General features: G+C 39.9%; 1 protein-coding gene across 1 annotated transcript; it reads left to right on the top strand.

Moving 5' to 3' along the window:
• Positions 1–10,469: 10,469 nt before the first annotated feature.
• ZNF165 (zinc finger protein 165) lies at positions 10,470–18,313 on the top strand. Its single transcript, XM_053603678.1, is given in 6 exon segments — positions 10,470–10,584; positions 14,558–14,843; positions 14,845–15,043; positions 15,521–15,659; positions 17,309–17,986; positions 17,989–18,313. Coding segments are annotated over 6 exon segments (1,605 nt in total). The 5' UTR covers positions 10,470–10,514; the 3' UTR covers positions 18,222–18,313.
• Positions 18,314–27,512: the final 9,199 nt, after the last annotated feature.

Raw genomic sequence — 27,512 nt, 5'->3', positions numbered from 1 at the left:
ACGAAGGATGTAAAGTCTCCATTTTTTTTAATGGCTGAGTAGTATTCCATGGTATACGTATACCACAGCTTGTTAATCCATTCCTGGGTTGGTGGGCATTTAGGCTGTTTCCACATTTTGGCGATTGTAAATTGAGCTGCAATAAACAGTCTAGTACAAGTGTCCTTATGATAAAAGGGTTTTTGTCATTCTGGGTAGATGCCCAGTAATGGGATTGCAGGATCAAATGGGAGGTCTAGCTTGAGTGCTTTGAGGTTTCTCCATACTTCCTTCCAGAAAGGTTGTACTAGTTTGCAGTCCCACCAGCAGTGTAAAAGTGTTCCCTTCTCTCCACGTCCACGCCAGCATCTGCAGTTTTGAGATTTTGTGATGTGGGCCATTCTCACTGGGGTTAGATGATATCTCAGGGTTGTTTTGATTTGCATTTCTCTAATATATAGAGATGATGAACATTTTTTTCATGTGTTTGTTAGCCATTCGTCTGTCGTCTATAGAGAAAGTTCTATTTGTGTCTCTTGCCCATTGATATATGGGATTGTTGGCTTTTTTCATGTGGATTAACTTGAGTTCTCTATAGATCCTAGTTATAAAGCTTTTGTCTGATTGAAAATATGCAAATATCCTTTCCCATTGTGTAGGTTGTCTCTTTGCTTTGGTTATTGTCTCCTTAGCTGTACAGAAGCTTTTCAGTTTAATGAAGTCCCATTTGTTTATTTTTGTTGTTGTTGCAATTGCCATGGCAGTCTTCTTCATGAAGTCTTTCCCCAGGCCAATATCTTCCAGTGTTTTTCCTATGCTTTCTTGAAGGATTTTTATTGTTTCATGCCTTAAATTTAAGTCTTTATCCATCTTGAATCAATTTTTGTGAGTGGGGAAAGGTGTGGGTCCAGTTTCAGTCTTTTACATGTAGACATCCAGTTCTCCCAACACCATTTATTGAATAGGGAGTCTTTCCCCCAAGGTAAGTTCTTGTTTGGTTTATCAAAGATTAGGTGGTTGTAAAATGTTAGTTTCATTTCTTGGTTTTCAATTCGATTCCAAGTGTCTATGTCTCTGTTTTTGTGCCAGTACCATGCTGTCTTGAGCACTATGGCTTTGTAGTACAGACTAAAATCTGGTATGCTGATGCCCGCAGCTTTATTTTTGTTACTAAGAACTGCCTTAGCTATACGGGGTTTTTTCCGGTTCCATACAAAATGCAGAATCATTTTTTCCAAATCTTGAAAGTACGATGTTGGTATTTTGATAGGAATGGCATTGAATAGGTAGATTGCTTTGGGAAGTATAGACATTTTAACAATGTTGATTCTTCCCATCCATGAGCATGGTATGTTCTTCCATTTGTTAATATCCTCTGCTATTTCCTTTCTGAGGATGTCATAGTTTTCTTTATAGAGGTCCTTCACCTCCTTCGTTAGGTATACTCCTAGGTATTTCATTTTCTTTGAAACTATGGTGAAGGGAGTTGTGTCCTTAATTAGCTTCTCATCTTGACTGTTATTGGTGTACACAAAGGCTACTGACTTGTGGACATTGATTTTATATCCTGAAACATTACTGTATTTTTTGATGACTTCTAGGAGTCTTGTAGTTGAGTCTTTGGGGTTCTCTAAATATAAGATCATGTCGTCAGCAAAGAGGAAGAGTTTGACCTCCTCTGCTCCCATTTGGATTCCCTTTATTTCCTTGTCTTGCCTAATTGTATTGGCTAGAACTTCCAGCACTACATTGAACAGTAAAGGTGACGGAGGACAACCTTGTCTGGTTCCAGTTCTAAGAGGAAAAGCTTTCAGTTTTACTCCATTCAGTAAAATATTGGCTGTGGGTTTGTCATAGATAGCTTCAATCAGTTTTAGAAATGTGCCACCTATGCCTATACTCTTCAGTGTTCTAATTAGAAAAGGATGCTGGATTTTATCAAATGCTTTTTCTGCATCTATTGAGAGGATCATGTGATCTTTATTTTTGCCTCTGTTAATATGGTGGATAACGTTTATAGACTTGCGTATGTTAAACCAGCCTTGCATCCCTGGGATGAAGCCTACTTGATCATGATGAATGACTTTTTTGATGATAAGCTGTAATCTATTGGCTAGGATTTTGTTGAGAATTTTTGCATCTATATTCATGAGTAAGATTGATCTGAAATTCTCCTTTTTGTTTGGGTCTTTTCCTGGTTTTGGTATCAGGGTGATGTTTACTTCATAGAATGTGTTGGGGAAGATTCCTTCTTCCTCAATTTTTTGGAATAATTTCTGCAGTACAGGAATAAGCTCTTCCTTGAAGGTTTGATAGAATTCTGGAGTGAAGCCATCTGGACCAGGGCATTTTTTGGTTGGAAGTTTTTTATTGTTTCTTTGATGTCAGTGCTTGAAATTGGTCTGTTCAGGAGCTCTATTTCTTCCTGGCTGAGTCTAGGGAGAGGGTGTGATTCCAAATATTGATCCATTTCTTTCACATTGTCAAATTTCTGGGCATAGAGTTTCTGGTAGTATTCAGAGATGATCTCTTGTATCTCTGTGTGGTCAGTTGTTATTTCCCCTTTATCATTTCTGATTGAGGTTACTAGAGATTTTACTTTTCTATTCCTCATTAGTCTGGCCAATGGTTTATCTATTTTATTTATTTTTTCAAAAAACCAACTCCTTGTTGCATTAATTTTCTGAATGATTCTTTTGTTTTCAATTTCATTGATCTCTGATTTGATTTTGGATATTTCTTTTCTTCTACTGAGTTTAGGCTTAGATTGTTCTTCTTTTTCCAATTCCATAAGATCTCTTGTGAGATTGTTGATGTGCTCTCTTTCTGTTTTTCGAATGTAGGCATCTAAAGCGATGAATTTTCCTCTCAAAACTGCTTTTGCAGTATCCCAGAGGTTTTGGTAGCTTGTGTCTTCATTGTTGTTATGCTCAAGGAAGTTAATGATTTCCTGTTTTATTTCTTCCTGCACCCATCTGTTATTCAACAGAAGATTGTTTAATTTCCATGCCTTTGGGTGGGGTCGAGCATTTTTGTTAGAGTTGAGTTCCACCTTTAGTGCCTTATGGTCTGAGAAGATACAAGGTAAAATTTCAATTCTTTTTATTATGTTGATATTTGTTTTGTGTCCCAGGATATGATCAATTTTGGAGAATGTTCCATGGGGTGATGAGAAGAATGTATATTCTTTATCTTTGGGATGGAGTGTTCTATATGCGTCTATCAAGCACAGTTGTTCTAGGGTCTCATTTAAATCTCTTATATCTTTGTTTAATTTCTGTTTAGAGGATCTGTCCAGCTCTGTAAGAGGAGTGTTAAGGTCCCCTGTTATTATGGTATTATCAGATATCATATTGCTCAGACTGAGTAAGGTCTGTTTCAAGAATCTGGGAGCATTTAAATTGGGTGCTAGATATTTAGAATTGAAATGTCTTCTTGTTGTAGTTTTCCCTTGACCATTATAAAGTGACCATCTTTGTCTTTTTTGACTTTAGTTGCTTTAAATCCACATGCATCTGAAAATAAGATCGCAACTCCTCTTTTCTTCTGAATTCCATTTGCCTGAGAAATTGTCTTCCAACCCTTGACTCGGAGCTTTAGTTTGTCTTTTGAAGCCAGGTGTGTTTCTTGCAGACAGCAAATGGATGGCTTGTGTTTTTTAATCCAGTCAACCAATCTATGTCTCTTCAGTGGGGAATTCAAGCCATTAACATTTATTGAGATAATTGATAAGTGTGGTAGTATTCTATTCGTCTTATTTTGTGACAGTCCATTGCTTAGTTTTATCTTGTGCATCAGTGTGGAGGTTAGGTTCTGTCCTTTGATTTCTGAGTTCTTACTTTGCTGCTGATCCATTGTGGTGGTCAGTGTGCAGAACAGGTTGAAGTATTTCCTGAAGAGCTGGTCTTGTTGTGGCGAATTTCCTCAATGTTTGTATATCTGTAAATGATTTGATTTCTCTGTCAATTTTGAAGCTTAGCTTAGCAGGCTACAGAATTCTGGGCTGGAAATTGTTCTGTTTAAGTAGATTAAAGGTAGATGACCATTGTCTTCTTGCTTGGCAAGTTTCATTAGAGAAGTCTGCGGTCGCTCTGATGGATTTGCCCCTGTAGGTCAACTGGCGCTTATTCCTGGCAGCTTGCAGAATCTTTTTGTTTTGTCTTGACTTTGGACAGGTTCATCACAATGTGTCTTGGAGAAGCTCGGTTAGAGTTGAGGCGACCTGGGGTCCGATAGCCCTCTGAAAGCAGTGTGTCAGAATCTTTGGTGATATTTGGGAAATTTTCTTTTATAATATTCTCTAGTATGGCTTCCATTCCTCTGGGGCATTCTTCTTCCCCTTCTGGAATTCCTATAATTCGTATGTTGGAACGCTTCATAAAGTCCCATAATTCTGACAGTGAACGTTCTGCTTTCTCTCTCTTCTTTTCTGCCTCTTTTACTATCTGAGTTATCTCAAAAACTTTGTCTTCTACCTCTGAAATTCTTTCTTCTGCATGGTCTAAACTGTTGCTGATACTTTCCATTGCATCTTTAAGTTCCCTGATTGACTGTTTCATTTCCTTCAGCTCTGCTGTATCCTTTTTATATTCTTCATATCATTCATCTCTTATTTGATTCTGTTTTTGAATTTCCTTTTGGTTAATTTCCACTTTATTAGCAGTTTCCTTCATTGTTTCCATCATTTCTTTCGTTGTTTTCAACATGTGTATTCTAAATTCCCTTTCTGTCATTCCTAACATTTCTGTATAGGTGGAATCCTCTGCAGTAGCTACCTCATGGTCCCTTGGCGGGGTTGTTCTGGACTGGTTCTTCATGTTGCCTGGAGTTTTCTGCTGATTCTTCCTCATGGGTGATTTCTTTTATCTGTTTCCTTGCCCTAATTTTCCTTTCACTTCCTCTTGCTCTTTAAGTTCTCATGCCTGTGGACTAAGGGTTACAGGACTAGAAGGGTGAGAAGGTTGAAGAGCAAAAAAGGGATGAAAGAAAGGAGGACCGAGTGATAAGAAAAAAAAAGAAATATAGAGAAAGGAGAGGGGTTGGGTAAAAGGAATATTGACAAAAAGAAGAGAGGCACACAAAGAGGGAGACAGAGCAGTATAGGTGTACAGTAGGGTACTTTGATACAACCTTAAAAAAAAAAACCACCTTCTGGGGGTGCCCAGTTGGGTGGTTCCCTTGAGGTCAGCAGCTCTTTGCTAACCTGATCAGACACAGTACCCCACCTCCACCAAGTAGAGAGGAAAGACAAAAATGCTATAAATCAAACCAAAACAAGCAAACAGAAAACTTTACGGGATAAAATTGGCTGGAAAAACCAAATAATAGCAGTAGAAACACTAACAAAAATGAAGTTCTAATTATTGAAATAGGCAACAATGGGAAATTATAATTGAACTAGAAAAATTGAGAAAGAAAAAGGATCTGTATGGAAAAGGTTGAACTTAAAAAACAAAACAACAATCAACATCAAAATAAACAAACAAACAAAAAAAACAAAACAAAACAAAAAAAACACAACCAAAAACAAAGCAGTATGTGTATGTTATTGAATATTGTCTGGGCAACACGTGGTCTTCTGGGGTATGAGATTTTAATCACAGTTCTGATATGACTGGAGGCTGCTAATTTCTCAAACCCCAGCAGGTAGACACCCTAAATCTCTCTTCAGCCCACTTAAAAGGCACTTTGAGCTTGTTCACTTGCTGAGCAGAAGCTTTCCCAGGGAAGTGCTTGTCGCTGGAATCACTGCTAAAGTGGCTGTCCACTTACCCTGTGTGCCAAAACTGGTCTCCCTCTGCCCCCGAGGGTTAGGGCTGCAAGGCGGCTCAGACCCCACCCTTAGGCTACTTGGTCGCTGGGTTACCAGCTCCCACCCAATTCTAGCTCTGCGACCCTGAGGGCGGAGCTTGCCGGGGCAGATCGCTCACAATGGCTGCCTGTGACCCAGAGCCAAACACTATTAGCTCCGTCTGGCTCAGCGGCTCAGACTGGGGCCCTAGACAAAGGCCAAAGTTCTCCGCACTCCCGCTCAGGCTCTCCCCAAGGCAGTTCAGCTGAGTGCCAAGTCCAAAGACACCAAAACAGTTCACAGGTAAGGCCTTTCTGGTTTGCAGTCTCGCTGCTACTGAACTTACAGTTGCGGGCGGGTTTAGACGGATTGAACACATGCGACCACTTGCCGGTTTTCCACTGTTTTAGTCCTACTCTTGGGGTCCAGAAGTCTCTCGCTGACTCCCTGTATCCTCTCAGGGGTGATGATAGGCAGATCCCACCAGCCAGAGATGCCTGGAGTCCTATCTCCCCAGACTCACGGTGCCCAGATGCAAGGAAGCTGTTACTTGGCTGCCATCTTGCTCTGCCCCCTCTCCATCATTTTTGTGGTTGCATAGTATTCCATGGTATACATATACCACAGTTTGTTAATACATTCATGGATCAATGAACACCTGGGCTGCTTCCAAGATTTGGCAATTATGAATTGGGCTGCAATAAACATTCTTATGCAAATGTATTTGTTGTAGAGTGATTTTTGGTCATGTGGATATATACCTAGTAGAGGAATTGCAGGATCAAACAGCAGGTCTACTTTTAGTTCCCTAAGTGTTCTCCAAACTTCTTTCCAGAAGGGATGTATTAGTTTGCAATCCCACCAGCAGTGTAGAAGTGTTCCCTTCTCTCCACATCCCTGCCGACATCTGTAGTTTTGGGATTTTGTTACATGGGCTATTCTTACTGGAGTTAGATGATATTTCAAAGTGTTTTTGATTTGCATGTCTCTGATGATTAAAGATGAAGAGCATTTTTTCATGTGTCTGTAGGCCGTATGCCTGTCTTCTGCAGAGAAGCTTCTGTTCAAGTCTCTTGCCCACAATGAAACGGGATCACTTGTACTTTTCTTGCTAATAAATTTAAGTACTCTGTGAATTCTGGTTATCAAACCTTTGTTGGAAACATAACCTGCAAATATCTTCCCCCATTCTGAGGGATGTCTGCTTGTTTTACTTACTGTGTTCTTCCTGTGGGCTGTGGTTTTAGGATTACAGGAGTGAGCCACTGCGCCCCGCCATGGGCTGTGGTTTTAATGGAAGCAGTATGTGCTTGAATGAGGCCCCCATTATGGGAGGAAAGTTGGGTTATGAACTTCTAGTAGACATGAAGAGCCTGGTATGAGCCACACAGGTATGGAAAAAAAATCAGATGCCTTCTTACCTTGAATTCGGTTCCACATGGAATGCCCTTGATTCTCCGCTCACCTTGTCCCATAAAGCCTGGTCAGGGAATCTCAAAATGGAACCGGAGGTGAAAAGTGCCATTGGCTGGATTGGTATCCTTCTTTCCCTGTAGCATAAAACTACTGCCACCCTGAACCTGACCCCTCTCTCCTTTTCCATGAAGGATCCAAAGAGACACAATATCACTGGGCAGGCAGTGCCCCCATACTGATGGGCACCAAAGTGGCACTAGTACAAACGATTTCACCCAGTCCTATCATCATGGAGTTGACAACTCCTGGGAACATTACTGTGGGAGGGAAGGGTCTAATACTACTTTTATTAAATAGGAGAGACAGGACACCCCATATGTGTTTCTAACAAATTTTTATCTTTTCACTGTTGGCTTGAGCTGTCTTCTTGTTTGCTATTATATCATTCTTACTAGCACTTAGATATCCTCACCAAATATTTTCCTGGTCTGGGCCCATCACACAGCCCATATGAAAGGCTGATGTAAGTGCTGGGTGTGTGTTTTATACCCCTGAATAACCAAGTAGGAACTCCACAGTCTCCACTGAGCCACTATTGGGTGAAGACTAAATATCTTTACAAACCTAGGTAACAGAACAATGAATGGAAATGGGTACCTCAGATACCTCTGATGTCACACAAACACAAGTGATTGGGATGTAATGTTGAGCAACCCCAGACACAATGTAAGTTTTTCTCTAAACATATCCCAGAGGGTGGCAGCCATTAAAACCAGAGCTTCTCTGAAGAGCACCACATCCTGGCAATGGGGATCAGACTGGCAAATGTGGGATGGCTTTGTGTGGTTTATTCCTACAGGAGGGATGCTCTCCTGGGTTACAAAGATCTGTTAGGAACAAAATAATCACTGTAAAGACATTCAGGTAAACAATACTAGGTATCTAGGGTTCCTCCAAAATGCCCAATGCCAACATGACATTATACATAAGGACATATATTGGTTTGTCACAGACTGGTCTCATAGTCCAGCAATGTATTGCTCCAAATGGCAACCAGTGGCTCTGTGGTACTAACCTCTGGCCCCAGCTTCCCCTGACATGGCTTCCCTTGGCTTCCCATGGGTGCACTCCAAAATCTCTGACACTACCCCCTCAATGTGCCCATCTGGAGAGGTCTGTGGAGTAGGTGTTTTTTCTTGGTGGCATGATTACTTATTGACTATATTTTTGCCTCCAGGAAGTTCTATTGATATCAGGTATAGAAGGTTCAAAGATTCGTCTCCATAGCTTTGAATGACATCAAGCATGGTTCCAAGGCCTTGAAAAATGAAACAGCTGCCATGGGGAAAGTGGTCCCATAGAACCAAATGGCTCTAGACATGTTGAAGGGTAGGCAAGGGAGAACCTGTGCACTTTTAAAAACGGAATGTTGAGAATATATCTCAGACAAAAAAACTGAAGACTGTAAATCCTTCCTTTATTCACAAAAGCAACTGCAGCTAATTGACCACATGGGGTGGGGGTGACTCCTGATAGTCTACAATAAAATTATGGTTTCCAGGATAGAATCCTTGGTGGAAAGCTCTGCTAGTAAGCTTTTTGGGAACTGCTATTTTTAGGTGTTGCCACACAAATCTTTACTGTTGGTGTGGGTTTTGTTTGTGATGTTTCATAAATTTTGGGAAAAGGGCCTTGAGGTAAGTCCACACTCTTCTGCAGCTCAGGGAACATCTCAGAAGAAGTGGTTGTAAGATTGTAAGAGCCAGTGGGGGGCGGAGGAGTGGATTGTAGGGTCTGCCAGTTTGCTCTACTTTCTTTCTGTATCCTGACAAAAAATCACCCTGATACAGCCCACTGCTGGTTTTTCCCAGCAGGCTTGAACTCAAACCAGGGCCTTCAACATTCCCAGGCCCTGATAAAGATATCTAGATTGTTGCCCCAAACACTGAAAGAAACTAGCTCTGGCTCTGAAACAAATTGCCCAAGCCCTGATATAAACTCCATACCCTGATTCTATTCTGGAGACGTAACTAGGCAGAACACCTTTTTTTTTTCTCTGTTTAGGGCTGGAGGTGGATGAGTGAGGGCCCGCAGCAACACTCTGTTAAGTTTCCTCAATACATGCCTTGGACTGATCACCCTGGTGTGCTTCTTTCTTTGGAAGCCCAAGCAGTGAGATGAAACAAAATGTATCTGATAGAACTATCTTTAAATTTTTTTCTTTTTAAAGTGTATGCCCGGGATGAGAAAAAGTAGGAAGAGGGACTAGAAAGAGCACTAGTGACAAATGTAAACTAACGTCAGTTCATATAAGTAAGTCAGATAATGGATTAAAAAATGTTTGTGCTTTAGAGCCACACATCGACCAATGACAGCCAGGGGTTATAATTAATACCATTTTGTATATGTAAGTTCCATTGGAGTGGAAACGTGACTCAAGGACTTTAAAAAGACTGTACGCTAATACAGGAAGGTTTTGCAGAAGAGGTGAAGTTTGAGCTGCACCCCTGCCACGTGTGCTTCAATTTCTCCGCGTGAGATTGAAATAGTGGTGAGGCCGCAAGGACAAAGTAGAGCCAAGTTTACTATACCATGAAAGTTGTCGAAATCAAAATAGATATTACACACACACACACTCCTCCTGACTGAGCCAAGGATGGCTATAGAGAATTTTCAGGCTCGTAGACCTGATTTAAAAAAATAATAACCACAAAACACTGCAAAAACTACAACCCGACACAAAGGCCATTTGCAACCTTACCCAAAAAAATACTCCTGCAAGGACTGTCCAACCTCAGACCGGTGTCACCCTTATTATTAATCTTTGTAGTCAAGGAAAATTATTGCCAAACAATTATGTAATCCTCTTCGTTTTTCCTTTAAAAACCTTCGTCTTCCTTTATCTCCCTCAATACAGACATAGTTTTGCTACAGCATGGGTATTCCCGCTGCGATGTCCTATTCCCGAATAATCATGTTTTTGTAGAAAGTCTCTCTGTTCGTTATTTAGGTTGACACTATACTACAATGGAGAAAAAACAAACCTGCTCCTTCAAGCCCACAGAATTTGAGGACTTGGGGCGAAAACGCGTAGTGAACAAAGTCTGAATACCTAAAGTGACCCACGATTCTGGGAATCGTAGTCCAAACCCAGCCTTGTCTTCTGCGCAGACTCACAAGTCCCTGTGGCCGGAGTCCTTGTAGGGTGGAGCCGCTCGGTCCTTCCACCAGAAGTGTCCGGTCGGAACCAGGCTTAGGGAAGAGGTGAGTCCGGGTTTGGGGACCAAGTTCCGGACCTGTGTCCTCCCCTGGATATCCAGTCCCTCTCATGTTCCTTTTGGGATTACAGCAGCCTCAGGAAGACCAGACCCTAGACCTCAGAGGATTCCTGGAGAAAGGTGGAGCTAGCTTGGACGTCGGGAAAACTTGGGCGCTCGCGTATTTCGTGAGCGTTTGGCGGTCTCCATAGTTACCTCCGCCGCGCGTGACGTCATAGTGGAGGATTGAGAGCGCGTGATGCCGGAGGTTGGTGGTGGAATCTGTCCTGCTGACCTTGAATTTGGGGTAACTGGTAAAGCAAGAGTGGCCAGGTCTAGCCGGGTGGAGCGGGGAAAGATGGCAGAAGTCTATGATCTGCTGCTGTGTGCCACAAGAAACTGTGGGGGAGCAACTCCCGATCGCCTGGGTCGCTCGGGAGGAATAACCGCCCTATTACAGGAAAAGTGGGGACAACCCTGGGCTCTTGAAATTTATTCACATAGTAGTTAGTATTTCTTGTTTACCGGGGATGCAGTGACTCCTGATATCCTTCTAGAACTAGAAACAGCAAAGTAGGCAGTTATAAGAATGTGGGAAGTGCCTCAATGAGAGAAACACAGGTACTGTGGGAGGCTTCTCCAACATGGACTTCGAAGCTCTGCTCTGCTCTGTAGTCTCTACTGGAGTTCCTCTGCCTCCCCTTCCTCCACCAACATAACTCGCTCCCATCTTCCCCACCCGTAATGTGCACACCAAGACCTCATTCATCAGAATCCCTGTTCTTTAACCTCCACCTTTCTCATCATGATTAATTACTCCTTCTTCTCTGTTCTCATAGGGTTTGTATACACATCAGATTAGCCATTTTTGTAAGTCTCCCCCAACAAAATAATTGTAAAGTAGTAGATGCTAAACTATTTATTAGCTAAGCTTGACGTTAATAAGGCTTCAGGAGGGATATATCAAATCCTGATAACTAGATATTCCATCTGGAGTTGCATACTCAGTTTTAAATGGATGAGAGGTGTTGAAACAAGGAGATAGGACAATCAGCCATCTGAGGAGATAGTTGTAGAATCAGCTACTTAGAATGATGATTAAAGTTTTTGTATTATATAGGTTACTTTACTGTCCATCTTCCTATGCTAAATGAGGTAATGCTCATAAGTATTAGGACACTACTTGGTAAGCACTCGATTAGCACATCTAGGGAACATAACAGGAGGTGAAAGTAGACCACTACATCAAAGTGGTCCAGTAAATATTAGGGATTGAGACTATGGTTAATATACCATAGAACTAACCTCTTTTTCCCCCTTTATCATTGCTTAATTTTGTTCTCACTTATACTTTCAAACTGTATGTTTTCCATGGTTTAGTCTTGAGCCCATGATCTTTCATTTCCATGCTCTTGGAGAACTAATCCTGATATGTATCTTCAACTGCCCTTTTCATGGATCTTGTCTAGATCTGTGTTCCCGTCTGAGCTTCTTTCCGTTATTAAAATCTTATACTATCTGTTGGAAATGTTTTTCCAAATAGATGTCTTATAATCATATTAAATACAGAATATCCAAAACAGAGGTCATATCAAACTTTACTAACTTACCCTTTCATTCAGTTAACCAACAAATATGGAGGCTTCAGAACATATATTAATGATGCATGGTCCTTAACCTAATGGAACAGCAGTCAATTGTTTAAAAAAAACAGGCTAGCAAAATAATACAAGGTAGTATGTATTGTACTAACAGATGTATGTATTAAGAATTGTGGGAACTCAAGACTAGTGTTAAGGAATTTCTTTTTTTTTTTTTTTTTTTTCTTTTTTTGTAGAGACAGAGTCTCACTTTATGGCCCTCAGCAGAGTGCCGTGGCCTCACACAGCTCACAGCAACCTCCAACTCCCGGGCCTAAGCGATTCTCTTGCCTCAGCCTCCCGAGTAGCTGGGACTACAGGCGCCCGCCACAACACCCAGCTATTTTTTGGTTGCAGTTTGGCCGGGGCCGGGTTTGAACCCGCCACCCTCGGTATATGGGGCCGGCGCCCTACCAACTGAGCCACAGGCACCGCCCGTTAAGGAATTTCTTATCAGAGGTTATTACAATTCTTAATCACTCCAGTTATCATACCCTGCAAGCTGATTTCACCATCAATCTACTGTTCATTCCCACTTCCTCAACTCTTTTCCTGCCCTCTCCTTTCTGAATCTTTCTTTCTTTATTGTCCAATTTAAGCCACATCACCTCTAAGAAGTACTTGCTACCACTCACAGTCTCTACCTCAGAACTATTAGGACATTCAGTCTGTCCATAATACATCTCATTTAGTACTTCATTCAATATTTACTAAGCACTTACAATGTATGTGTCATGTGAAACATGTTTTTTTATTTAAATGCTTTATGTCCATATGTGTTTTATGTCATTTCTTCCCAACTAGTTTGCAAACTCAAACACATTTTTTTAATCCCTCAAGCTATGTATCAGAATTTAGATTTTTCCAGGAATATGCCATATTGACCAAGTTCTCATTTCCAGAAGCAGGGCCCAAGAATCTATTTCTAACAAAGTTTTCATATGATCATGCAGCAAGTCCAGTCTTGCACTCAGACTGTCTTGTAAAGTACTGCTGTACAACTTCTATCCCAATACTTTGCATGTGATAAGAGTCTTAATAAAGTATGTCAGTGCATTAGTCAGTAGTCGCCTTAGTGAAATATTTAGTAAAAGAACCTGAAAGATAGATATTTGCATTTTGCTTTTGTTCAGTAAGCCTTCACCTATAAATCCTTTATTTTTATTTTCAGATCCAAAACAGACTGACCATTCCCACAGACTGATAATGTCTGACAAACATTAACTGATAAATTCAATAACAGGACTCACAGAAGGCTAATAAGCAAATTATGGTACAGCTTGATTGTACAATAGAACCTTTGTAAGTTGACCACCCAAAGAACTGAAACAAACTGGTCAACATACAGAGGTTGTCAACATCAGGAACTAGACCTACTAAACTGCTACATACATGTGGTGCATGTCCAGTCTATGAAAATTAGGTCAACTGAAGGAGATGATCTGTGTAGGGAGATGATCAGCTATGTAGACTCTACTATATTTCATTTTATTAGTGAGATAAGGCCACAACATGGACTGAACCACGAAACTAGAAAGGAAGAGAAGGAACAGATGGGATAAGAGGAAACCTACTGAGACTTTTGAGGAAAGAGCCAGTCTAATTACACTGCTTGAAATTAACCTCTGGCTCTCAAGAAAAGTTGCCCTCTCTAATATATAAGAGATTTATAAGTAATCCTGTTTCCAAATCAAGTATATAACAACCCAAGCCTGTGTTTTCCCCACATTTGTATGAGTACAGTGCCCTCTGTGTTTTTATATTGCAGTCCACCCTAGAAATGAAGAACATAATCATCTCCACAGTATTCAGCAGGTCATTCTGCTCAGAATTGGCTCCCCAGTGCCTAAAAGATAAACTCTAAACTCATGAACTTGACATTTGATACTTTTCTACAGTATGGGTCCAACGTTTGCCTCTATAATTTTCATATGTCATACATAACTATGAAGTTAGGTCATACAGATAACCTACTAAACTTTTTGCTTTCCTACTTCTATATTCCTACCCTTAACTAATTGTTCAAACTGTTTCCCCATTTGTAATTTCCCATTTTTTCTCCCTCCTCCTAATCAAATCTAATCCATTCTTCAGAATTTTGTTTTAGAATTTTTGTTTTTTTATTAAGTTCCCCTGACCATTGCAATCAATTGTATTTTCCCCATCTCCTATTTTATAAAGCATGTCTATCATTTTTCTCTTTTGAGAAATAGATTTTACTTATAAAATACCACATACAGCTTGTTAATATTTAGTACTATGTTTAAGTTTAATATTTCTAATTTAAATTGTTTTATTTTTAAATTTTAGTTGTGTTGAAATAGAAATCACATAGTAGTTGTATTCCACGGGCATGAATGAGTGTTGTTACATACAATAAATGCCTAATACATTTTTGTGTAATGGGGAATAATGCTTTCTATGATGTGGTCTTTCATCTTCCTAGATAGTAATAATCATTTTTGATCCTTTAGGTAGGAGAGCTCTTGAAGCTAAAGAAGACCCTTCCCAAAGCAGAAGTGAGTTTTCTGATAATATAATCTATCCGGAGATGGCTACAGAATCAAAGAAAGCGGCAGCTCAGAACTTTCCAGAGGACAAAGGACTTCTGATAGTGAAGATAGAAGAGGAAGAGATTATCTGGAGGCAGGGCACTTATGTACAGAGAATTGATCCCCTCAGGCAGGAACTCTGCCGGCAACTATTTAGGCAGTTCTGCTACCAGGATTCCCGTGGACCCTGTGAGGCCCTGAGATCTCTGGGATCTCTGTTGTCAGTGGCTGAAGCCAGAAATCCATACCAAGGAGCAGATCCTGGAACTGCTGGTGCTGGAGCAGTTCCTGAGCATCCTTCCAGGGAATCTACAGGCCTGGGTGTGTGAACATTACCCAGAGAGTGGAGAGGAGGCAGTGACCATACTGGAAAATTTAGAGAGGGGCACTGGTGAAGCAATACTTAAGGTAGGTAGTGGATGGGCTATCTAAGATGTCCATAATGGATGGAGTCCCACAGTGGGAGGAGAGGGCCTGAGATTGAGTAATGAAACTTGCAGTGACTCTGTGTTTAGTGTGGATTTATGTCTCCTTTCCTGTATGTTTTGTACAACTCTACATGATTTACTCAGCTGATTTAGACATGATTCTTCTTTCCCCAGTTTTATATTCCTACAGGAGGTTCTCTTTGTTGTTAGGAGATGTTTTACTCCAACAAGGATTTTTTCATATGCCCAAATTCAGTTGAACCTCCCTAGCTGACCACCTGCCTATATTCACTACCTCGTTAAGTTGACCTAATTTTCATAGACCGGACATGCTCTATATGTACATGTCAATGCAGTAGGTCTGGTTCTTTACATTGACCACCTCCGTATGTTCACCAGTTTGTACTGTCCCTTGGGTGGTATACAGAAGTTCTCCTGTATACTTTATTTTTCTCAGGTTCCAGTCCATGGACATGGACAAGAAATATTCAGGAAAGTGGTGTTACCTCCTGGACCAGCATTTAGTGTCCATTTCCAGCCAGTGGAGACCAAGGTCCGTTATGGTTCTTCTGAACCCCACTTCCTACTGGACTGTGGTAAGGGGTAGAATGCTATGTGGTGCATGTCACTGAAGAAGCATAGTCAATCTGCCTCATCGAACTAGTCTTGGTAACTGTAGGTGATCCTTTCCTTTATTACCCAATGAAAAGTAGAGAACATGTTTTCCTATGAGTCTTTGACCAACAGGAGGGAAAAGATAATTCTGTTCCTTATCCAGAATATTTCCAAAACATGGGATATTATTATGAGGTGACCAAATTAACGGAAATAAAAATGAAGTAATTGATAAAATGTCATAGAAAGACAAAAGAAGCAAAGAGGAAGAAACATATGGACAAAAATAAAAATAAAATCTTTCACAGAGAAATACATATAATGATAGAGAAAGGGACAAATATATGATGATATACTTAGAAGTACAATATAATTTGCAGGTACGTAGAGTATGATGATATTTGCCTTTTATATTGCACTCTTGATCTTATAAAGCTGTTTTATGTTTTGATGGAAAATTACCCATACTTGCAGAGACAACCTCCGTTAATTTCTATTCTAAAACTCATCCATCTGTTTAAAAGGTTCATAGATATATTATCACTTTAGGTATGAATGGTCCTAATAATAAACACAAGAATAAGTTTCTCTTAATTTTTAATAAATTACCACATATTCCACCTTCAGGTTTATTCTGGAAACATCTCCATATAAAATTGTAAATTTCCCTTACCCCAAGGCCAGCACTCCCTAACCCCCTTTTCTACCCTAGCATGTTCTAGACAAAGGAAACTCTCTAACAAAGAGGAGCTACTTGACTCCAGCACAATATAAAGTCATGAGAACAGTATAGAGTCATGAGCTAGAAGGTAAGATTTGTGGAAACCAGATCATAAATCGTCCTAGAAACCAGGCTTGTGAGTTTAGAATTGTTGTAGAAGAAAAGAGATGAAAAGTTTCTCAGTAGGGTGTGAAAGGATGACAGTAATGACAATTAGTATGAAAAGTGTATTTAGGGTAACTAGGAAGACAAAAGCACAGAGTCAATAACAGCAAGGCAGCAGTTATGGTCATCTGGACAGGAAGTGATGAGGTTCCACACTGTGTTGATGATAACAGAAATGTAACAGTAGGGGTGTATACAAGGGACATTTAGCAGAAAGTGATGATAGAGACTAGAAGATTGATTAACCATGAAATATGAAGAAACATGGATGATGGATGGAGGTTTCCTCACACATACCTCAGAGTTATTTATAGCTCTACTTTTCTCTCCTAAGTCCTCATCTGCTTTTCTTTGAGGTGATGCTTCATTTTTTCCCTCTAAGCCTAATACCAGAAATGTGTCATAGACCCAAAGTTCTCAAGGTCCTCCTTGGTCACACTGTATAGTTCTTTCTCTTTACTTTGTCTTCCCTCCCCAATTCTTGCTGCTGATGATCCTTCTAATCCTTCCTCTTTTATATATTAATCTTTAGATGTCTGTTTCCTCTCTCTGCCAACCACTTCATATATTACTTGCTTTTTCTAAATGTTTTTTGTTTCTTTTGTCTATCTCTCCTCTCACATGAAAGCCATATAATTAAAGTGGCCATGTGAAGTATCAATATGTAACTATCTTGAGCATGCCCCCGAATTTTCTTTGCTTCTAGCAGGTAATATTTACTTCCTTCTTTTTTCATTACTTTAGATGATGAGAGTGAAAATAACAGATGCAGGCCTAAGCTGGACATTCACAAAAAAACAGAGTCACAGAGAATTCTATCAGGAAGAATCTCAGGATACATGTCGGAAGGATCTGGGGAGCTGCAAGATATCTGTAAATCTACAGGCAGGATAAAGAAGCAATGGGAAAAAATACCTGGGGAGTCTCAGAGACCATCACCTGATGTCCAAGATGGAGGTTTTGGTAAAATCCTCACGCATAAAAATATACTCACAGGTGAAATGGTAAGCCATGATGGATGTGAGAGGAGCTTAAATCTGAACTCAAATGAATTTACATACCAGAAACCTTGTAAACATAGTACCTATGAACAGAGCTTCAAATGGAATTCAGGTTTTATTAACCATCAAAGAATACATGCTGGAGAAAAAATTCACCAATATGGAAAATGTTTCAAGAGCCCAATACTTAGTAAACATGCAGCTATTTTCAGTGAAGAGAAAACTCATCAGTGTAATGTGTGTGGGAAAACTTTCAGGCACAGCTCGAAGCTTGTTAGGCATCGAAGAATCCACACTAGAGAGAGCCCCTATGAATGTAATGAGTGTGGGAAAGGCTTTGCAGGGAGCTCAGATCTTATTAGACATCAGCGAATTCACACTGGAGAAAGACCCTTTGGATGCAAAGAATGTGGGAGAGCATTCAGCTGAATTCACATCTTATGTTGCATCAGAGAATTCACACCAGAGAGAAACCCTATGAATGTAGTGAATGTGGGAAAACCTTTCGAGTGAGTTCACACCTTATTCGACATCTGAGAATCCACACTGGAGAGAAGCCTTATGAATGCAGTGAGTGTGGAAGAGCCTTCAGTCAGAGCTCACACCTTAGTCAACATCAGAGAATTCATATGAGGGAAAACCTATTAATAATGTAAGGAACTTTAGTCATATGGAGATAATGAGGAAATAGCAAAACATGAAAACTGTTAAATAAAAAATAAATATTGGGTGAGAGGAAAGACTGAAATACTGGTATCTTTTTTCTCATTCTCAGTGTTGCTTTTTTTACATCGTCTTCATTTCTGTGTATGTGCTTCCTGTGATACTGGAGATGTGCCTCTTATTTTGTTGACTGCTAAAGTCAAATCAAAAGAGCAGCATTTGGGGAGACTAATAAATTGGTTAGTCTGTGAAAGTGGGTGTAGAGAAACAGACTGGGGAAATAACTATAATTAACTGTGTGAGAAGAGAGAGGTTTAGGTAGAGACCAAACTCTATTTAATTTTCCACAAGAGGAGGTAGTTTAAACCCAGGAGTGGAATGGTTTGCACAAGGCATTGCAGAACCATGTTTTCAGAACATTAAGAACTGAAGGCCACAAAACTAAATTAAATGGGCATGTTAAGTTGGAGAGTCATGTCAAACAAGAAGGCATATGTAATGGTAGCATTCAATATGAGTCCAAAATCTGTATCCAGAGGTCATGCCAGGAAGTAAATGACCAGAAGAGCATTCAAGTCAAGAGGCCATAATCCATCCAGAGATTGAAGTAAGACAGGAAGGAAATAAAAGTGAATTGGACAAAAGTTGGGTTGAGGGAAGGATTCCAACTGAACAAACCTCAGAGGTTGGAGGATAGATAGACACAGTAGTATAACTAGGCTTTTACTGTTTTTTGGCTCCTTTCTTGGGTGGGTTGATAGGAACTGTAGTTTGGGGAGCTCTCATGGGTGACCTTGACAGGATTCTCTGGGTACTGGCAGTTGTGGAAAAAGGATAGAGAATTAGTATGGAAAATAATGGTCCTGAAACTTTCTTTCATTGCTGCTAACTTCTCCCCAGAAAAGAGTTAGAAGAGAGCATAAGGAGTGATAGAGCATAAGGAGTGATAGTATCTTGGAGAACGTAGAGAAGGATGGTATCTGCAACAAGTTGGAGTATCACCAATGTTTTTAGGATATAAAGGTAAATTCTCTACTGCTTTTTTCCTGTTTCATGAGGTACATCTTTCTTTGCTAATGTGAAAATTAAAAGCAATTATATAAGGCTTAAATAGTCCAGAGTATGTAATGTTTTTTCATTATAAAATGTAAACAAGAACCTTGATATTAGAAGTATGCTAATGTGAAATGTACAAAATATTTGATTAAGAGGATTTTTTTTTGGTTGTTTTTCTTTTTCTTGAGACAGAGTCTTGTTTTGTTGCCCTGATGAGAGTACAGTGGCATCATCATAGCTCATTGGAACCTCAAACTCCTGGGCTTAAGGGATCGTCCTACTGCAGTCTCCTCACTAGCTGAGCCTACAGGCATATGCCACCACTCTAATTTTTCAGAGAGGTGGGGGTCTGGCTTTTGCCCAGGCTGGTCTCAACTCCTGAATTCTTGACCTCAAGCCATCCTCCCCACTTTGCTTCTCAAAGTGGTAGGATTAAAGGCATGAGCCACCACATCAGGACAGCACTAAGAGGCTTTAAAGAAATATCTCGGTACTTATTTTCTATAACCTTGAACTAAAAATGTCCTGACAGAATCTAAATGTCCTGACAGGATCAAATCATAATATTTGATTTGTTTTTTAAGGTAATGAACCCACAGTTTTTTACAGGCACAGTGCTAAAACATCCTGTTTCATGATTCTGTAAGTGGTATTATTTTTATCATTTTATAGATGAGTAAACTGTTCTGTAGCAAAGTTAAGTATCTGCTCAAGACCATAGATAGCAAGTGGTAAAACCAGGATTTAAATTCACATTTTGTTCCAGGGCTGTAGTCCTTAACCCTAATTATGTCACAGTATCACCACAGGATGTAACATCAGAAAACAGCATTTGTATACCCCAGCTTTGAAGTTGAGAGGAAAGAGTGAGGCATAGCACCCCTTTAGGAAGCTAATTAGCCAACATCTCAAAATCATGGGAGGAGCCTTGTCCTGCTATACTTGGAGGCTTCTCGAGGCCATCACAGAGAGCATCTTCCTAAAGAACCAGAAGCAGCCGTGAGCCAGCAGAGGACTCTGGGTTGTGGAGCTCCAGTGAGCAACAGACCTGTCCTGTGGTGCAGGGCTGGGGATGTAGCTGAGGGCTATGTGCATACTTCCCGCCTCTAACTTCTCTCTGGGTTCATAATGAGGAACAGGATTCTGGGGACGAAGGCAGCAGCTACAAGAGGAGGCTGTAACTGAGGATCACCAGATCCACTCCTCCCCATCACACAGAACACTGAGACAGGCCTTGGAAGGACGCAGGAGAGAGGACTCTTCCTTGCCTCTCCTCTCCTCACCCAGCACTGACAGTACCAAGCTTTAGCAGTAGAGCCCTATGGCAAGAATAGTGTATATCACACGTGCTCAGATCCGTTTATGTTGTTGAACCTCTGGACACAATTTGTTACTAAGTATTATCTGTAGAATATTTGTAATGAGAAACACCTGCATAATTACTTTGGTTTCTTAATTTTATTTGTAGACAAGCTTTGCTTTGTTTCCATTGAAATTATCTCCAAATATGTTGAGTTTACTTGGGAATAAGAAATGAGGACTACAACCCAGAATGCACAGAATGGCAAGCTACTAGTACATTTGGGTAAAGAAAGGGTAAAGGAAAGTTTTATTAGCAAAAAGGGAGAGGCTCACCTAAGCTGCTTAGAAACAGAATTCATTGGTTCTAGAAGCTCAAAGCCAGAGTTGTCAGTGCATTGTTGGATATGCCATTATGATTTTATTTTTGTTTTTTAGATTAATATCGGGGTATATACAATTAGGTTACATAGTTTGCTTTTGTAAGGTTAAAGTCTGGGTTGCAGTTGTGCCCTTCACCCAGGAAGTGTGCAATAATGCCCATGCAATGTACCCCTTGGGTGGGAATTTACCCAATCCATTTCCCACCCCTTACTTGAAAATATAGGTGGGCTAGAAAGTAATGACATGAATAAGGTATGATTATGAAGCAAGGGATATTTGTCTCTGTGAAGACAGGACATATAAAAGTCCAGTAAAGAGACATGATCAATTTTTTTTTTTTTTGGCCAGGGTTAGGTTTGAACCCACCACCTCCGGCATATGGGACCGGCGCCCTACTCCTTGAGCCACAGGCGCCGCCCATAGACATGATCAAATTTTTAAGTTGAATGTCAGATTGAAGCTCTGTGCATTCCTTTTGAAAATTGGCAGGTAACATGTCAACTGAAAATGGAGTTGCAGATATGCCCAATATTAATTTTCCAGAAAACTCGAAATCTGTTTTCAAATTCTTGTATCAAATAGAAAACCAAGGCTGCATATTTCTCACTGTTCATAGGACTATGTTTAACCAGTTCCATGTGTGGAACTGCATAAAATTGTTTGCCTTAATTTGAGTTTGCCATAATTTTAGTTTCACTTGAATTGCTGTAATGGTTTGAAACATTGTTGATAAGTTGTTTTTCACCTGAAGACAAATGTTCAACTCATTTAAATGATCACTTAAATCCACTAAAAATGCTAAATCTGTAAGTCAGTTTTCATCGTCAAGTTCTGCCACAAATTTGGGTTTTGATACCATAAACGACTAGGCAACATGTGGCAAATCATAAACTCTTTTCAATATTTGCCCACAACTTAGCCATCTTCTGAAAATAAATGATGTCACCATGGCATCAATACTTTTAAACAATTTCTAGAATTGGCGATGATCACTCCCTTGGCCCTTATGAAATTCATAGTCTTAATGTTTTACATGATGTTATCCATAGTTAAAGCTTTTGCATATAAATTTTCTTGATGTATTATCCAATAATACTTCATTTTTGACAACAACTGTATCATCTTCTATTAAGTTCAAAAGTCCCTTTCTTTTACCTATTGTCACTGGGACACCAACTATGCCAAATATGTTGACAATGGACAAAGAATATCACTTTAACGTATTTTTTACTGCTTCATATAAATCTGAAAATGGTAGGTTGAGGCGTATGTGTAACATGAGCGCTGTCATCCATTGCCAAAGCATAAAATTTTAAATTAGCAGCTTTAGTCTCCCAACTTTTTTATATAAATTTCCCACTTTAATTCACCTGGCTATAGTCTGGTGAGACAAACTGATTTTAGAAATATCCCCCTTTTCAAACCCGGCCCCAGCCAAAAAAAGGAAAAAAAAAGAAATATCCTCCTTTTTTTCAGGGAAAATTATATTTGCCATGCTTTCCATACACTGCTTAATAAACTCACCATTAGTAAATCATTTTGATTTTTTTTATTAAATGTTCCCACATAACTAGCTCTAACAATAGAATCTGTTATAACTGTCAAAATAAGTTTTTGTCAAGAAAATAGACTTTTTTTCAGTTCCATTATTGTCCTTAGGACACAATCGTTCATACATATTGAATTCCCTTCCCTTCTCTTTCCTTCCCTTCCCTTTCCTTTCCTTGCCAGGCGTTGTGGCAGGTGCTGGTAGTCCCAGCTATTTGGGAGCTGAGGCAGGAGAATCTCTTAACCCCAAGAGTTACAGGTTGCTGTGAGCTGTAACGCTCACTCTACTGAGGGCAACATAGTGAGAATCTGTCTCAAACAAGGAAAAAAATAGAGGCTTTTGTTGGTCACTGTTAGCCTGAGATGTCTCAAATGACTCACCGAGTACAGCATCAGGATTGACAGATTACCAATGTTCTCCTTTGCAAAGTAATGAGTCTTTAGAGGCCAAAGCAATTTCTGTTTGTCCTCATATAATAACACCCAGTTTGTCCAAGTTGTCTAGACTTCAATCTCATTGTTCTGCACATTTGGAAACGTGATACTTCTTTATGCTCTGATTCCTCATTTTTTCAGTATGCCTAGAGGCCCTCAGGGTAACCTGCACAGAAATCTCTAATGGTTCCAACCAGGTACCTGCCACTGAGCTCACATCTGATACATCAGAGTTCATACTGGATAGAAAACATGCCAGTGAAGTCAGTGTGGGAAAAGATTTAGCCAATGCTCAGGCTTCTTCCATCCACAGTGGAGAGAAACCATATGAATATGATGAGTGTGGAAAAGCTTTCAGTTATAGTTTAGCTCTTGTGGGACACCAGCAACTCCACAGTGGAGAAAATTCCTTCTGTTACAGCTCACATCTTCTGGTACACTGAAAAGCCCATACTGGAAAGAAGCCCTGCAAATGTGATGTATATGGGGAAGCTTTCTGGTGGACCTCACACCTCATTTTACATCAGCAAATCCACGCTGGTGATATCAGAAGTGGTGTAGCATTGTTCATCTACACTTATTCCTGTGAAACACCAGAGAAGCAGGCAGGGTGTGGTCGCTCATGGCTATAATTCTAGCACTCTGGGAGGCTGAGGTGGGTGGACTGCTTGAGCTCACAAGTTTAAGACCAACTTCAGTGAGAGCAAGACTCTCTACTAAAAATAGCTAGGTGTTTTGGAGGGTACCTGTAGTCCCAGCTACTTGGGAGGCTGAGGCAAGAGTTCTTGAGCCCAAGAGTTTGAGGTTGCTGTGAGCTATGATGCCATAGCACTCTAGAATACCAGGGCAATAGAGTGATACTTTGTCTCAAGAACAAAACAAAAAACAAACCAGCAGAAAAGCACTAGAAATGGATACCACCAATACAATGACATAAGGAACTGTGCAGTCGCTATTGCAATTTCAGCAGTCATTTGTAAATTTGTATGGAGGATGAGACAGGTAACTATCTCAAAGCTTAAATAAACAAAGCTTTTGATTGTCTGCTACTAGGCACATCATCTGATAAACTAGGACTTTACAGGGAGCGCATTTCATTGTCAAACATTTCTTTTTTTTTTTTGTAGAGACAGAGTCTCACTTTATGGCCCTCGGTAGAGTGCTGTGGCCTCACACAGCTCACAGCAACCTCCAACCCCTGGGCTAAGCGATTCTCTTGCCTCAGCCTCCCAAGTAGCTGGGACTACAGGCGCCCACCACAACGCCCGTCTATTTTTTGGTTGCAGTTTGGCCGGGGCTGGGTTTGAACCCACCACCCTCGGTATATGGGGCCAGCGCCTTACCGACTGAGCCACAGGTGCCGCCTCCAAACATTTCTTTTTTAAGACAAGTGGCTCAGGAAATCCAAAAGTTCTACTAGATATATAAATGCTACAGGTGGCTTGGCGCCTGTATCTCAAGCGGGTAAGGCACCAGCCACATACACTGGAGCTGGCGGGTTCGAATCCAGCCCAGGCCCACCAAACAACAATGACAACTACAACCAAAAAACAGCCAAGTTTTGTGGTGGGTACCTGTAGTTGTAGTTCCAGCTACTTGGGAGGCTGAGGCAAGAGAATCGCTTAAGCCCAAGAGTTGGAGGTTGCTGTGAGCTGTGCCACAACGGCACTCTACCCAAAGGGACAACTTGAGACTCTGTCTCAAAAAAATAAATAAAAATAAATCAATAAATGCTACATTTGGGGGGCAAGACAAGATTGTAAGAGGGACTTTACCTAAAAAATGCAATCAGTGTAACCTGGTTTCTTGTACCCTCAATGAATTCTCAACAATTAAAAACAAAAATTGGACCATATGCAAATAAATAAATAAAATAAATGCTACAGGCTTAAATTACTGCTATTTACTTTTCTTTTTTCTCCTCTTTTATTTATTTTCTTTGGAGTTGGAGTAATAGTCTTGTTTAGGGTGTGAATTTAGAATTAAACCCTGATCCTCATAAAAAAAAAAAGTCCTGAATTTTTGGTTAACTTGATGAAATACAGTAAACTTTCATAATTACCCTAAATAGTGAAATATTAATGTCATTTTGTACTATTAGTATTAATTATTACTCAGGTAGGATGGAACAAGATTTATCACACAAATTTCCAGTGACCTTTCACAACTTAAACCACAGACAATTTGGCCAAATGGGCTGTGTTTGGCCTACACAGGAATTTTTCCCTTATATACAGAATTTTCTTTATACTTAAAATTATTGCCACTATTTAAGAATATGGAGATTTCACATAAAATCTGACTTTCCAGATTCTCTTACAAAAGTACGTGAGATGGCAACATGGGCATATGCCACATGACAATAGTTGACTGGAGCTGATTATCCCTACTTTCCAATTGGACGTGGTCTCCAGTGCCACAGCTTCCTATTGTCTTACATGTGTAACTTTCCTCAATATTCATCCATTTAACCCGTGTGCTATAGGGGTTTCTTAGAGGGGCTTCAGGGGCTCTAGGTCCTTTACCATCCAAACAGCTTCACTTTCATTAGTTACCATATATTTACCTTCCAATTAGAATCTTCTACGAGGAATGGGCTTTCTGCTATAAGGTTTGAAGATTTAGATAAAAAATAAGTTTTAAATGTATTCTTTGATTCTTAGAAGGTAGAGGAAAGCCACTTTAAAATTTTGTAAGTAGTCTATTATCGGTAATCTATGGTAATAGCTAATCCTTGGAGACTGGTTCTTTGGGTGAGATAAAAAAACACACATGAAGGTAGTCAACATTAAGTATAACAGTGAGAAAACCTACAGCCAACAGCAGGAACTCAGTCTGAAGCATTTAGTACTCGGTGCCTGCTGTGGGCACCCTGTTGCCATGTGAATAAAAACAGCTGGGACCACGGATGGAAGGTACAAATGTCTGCAAGGTATGGACTTTCCATATCTCTAGGGAGAGCCCTGAGCAATCTCTGCCTTGGCCTTTTATTGAAGCATTATACAACAGGTGTGGGGGGCTCACATACTGGAGCTACATGCTTAATGATCACTATGTGCTTTTTCTCCCTGGGCTCGACTCTCACCCTGCTGCACCACGAATGTCCAATGTATAACACCTGCTTGCTAATGAGCAACCGATCTTAACTTGTTAACGCATGCAGCTGCTTGAGGGCTTGTCTTCGGGCAGTAAACCATCTTCATGCCCTCGAGGAGATTGTCTCGCTCCCAGCGCCTTCTTCAAGAACTGGTGACCCCTTCCACAAGCCTGATGCCTGGTCTCCTACATTTAGTAATATAAGAAGTTGTGGGAAAGCAATAGGATAAGGCCAGAATGGGAGAGTGAGAAATACCAAAACAAAAAACAGCTAAGAATAAAAGGACGGGAACAAACTCTATGAACAAAGGAGTGAAGAGAAATTAGGGGTGAAAAGGGAAAACAGGTAAAAAGGGACAAGGGCACCACAAAAACAAACTGCTAAGAGGAAATGGAAGCAAAGTTAATGAAAGTATAGTAGGTGAAAAAGTAGCAACTTGGAAGAAATCTGAGGTGGAGGTAGAAGATTTGTAGAGGAGCATTTGATCTTCTTTTTATCATTGACTATGCAGTAATTTCAGAGTAATAATCAACCCATGTAGACTAAATGCCTTATATGAAAGATCTCTATCCAAATCTAAATGCACTACTATTTCCTGGGGCCACTTAGGATCCTGCCTTCTGTGGATCTCTGAGTGTTCTGACATAGGACACTTCTCTTTACTGCTCTAAACCCTGGTTGAACCCTGTTCAGTCTGGAGTCTACCTTCTCAGTAAAACTAACAAAGCATAAGGATTTTCCTAAGGAGCAAAAATATATTCTTGGCTTCTCTCTGAGAGGCATCCAGGATGCTCCTTTGTGAGAAGCTTGTCCATTCCTCCTAAAGCAGGATCAGTATTTTGTGAGGTAACAATAAACTCATTACAAATTAAACATGTAATGATACATGTAAAAGGAAAAGCCCTTTAGAAACTATAACAATAATAGCTGCCATTTGTTGAGCATCTACTGTGGCTCAGACATTGTAAGAAGCACCTTATAAATTCATGTAAACTTTTCAATCCTATTAGATAGGTATTATACATTTTCTCAATGTATAAAAAATACCTAATAAAAGGAAAAGTTTTTATTAAAGTGTAAAGCAGTAATTAAAGTGTTTCTAGAATATAATCACAACTACGTAAAACACTTAAAATATTGAACATTGGAAGAAAATGTCAACAGGACTGCATTTAAGAAATGAAAGAAAAAATAGAATGATGGATTTTTTCCTTTTCTCTATATTCCAAATATAAAAGTTAGAAAGAATTCATCATATGCATGTAAATACCTCTATTTTTAAAACTTAAAATACTACAGTATTACCTAAGTTTTTCTAGAAATGATTCTTTGATAACTTTTATTAATGGTTTTCTTTAGAGTTGGTTTATTCAGATTTTTCTACTTGAATAAAATTTTAAACTAATGGTTTTTCCCCTAGAAAACCACCAATTTTACAGAGATTTTCAAAAATTGTTGTAGTATA

The sequence above is a fragment of the Nycticebus coucang genome, chromosome 9 (genome assembly GCF_027406575.1).
Source record: "Nycticebus coucang isolate mNycCou1 chromosome 9, mNycCou1.pri, whole genome shotgun sequence".
In the NCBI taxonomy this organism is placed as follows: Eukaryota; Metazoa; Chordata; class Mammalia; order Primates; family Lorisidae; genus Nycticebus; species Nycticebus coucang.
This window is presented reverse-complemented; position numbering and strand designations above follow the sequence as displayed.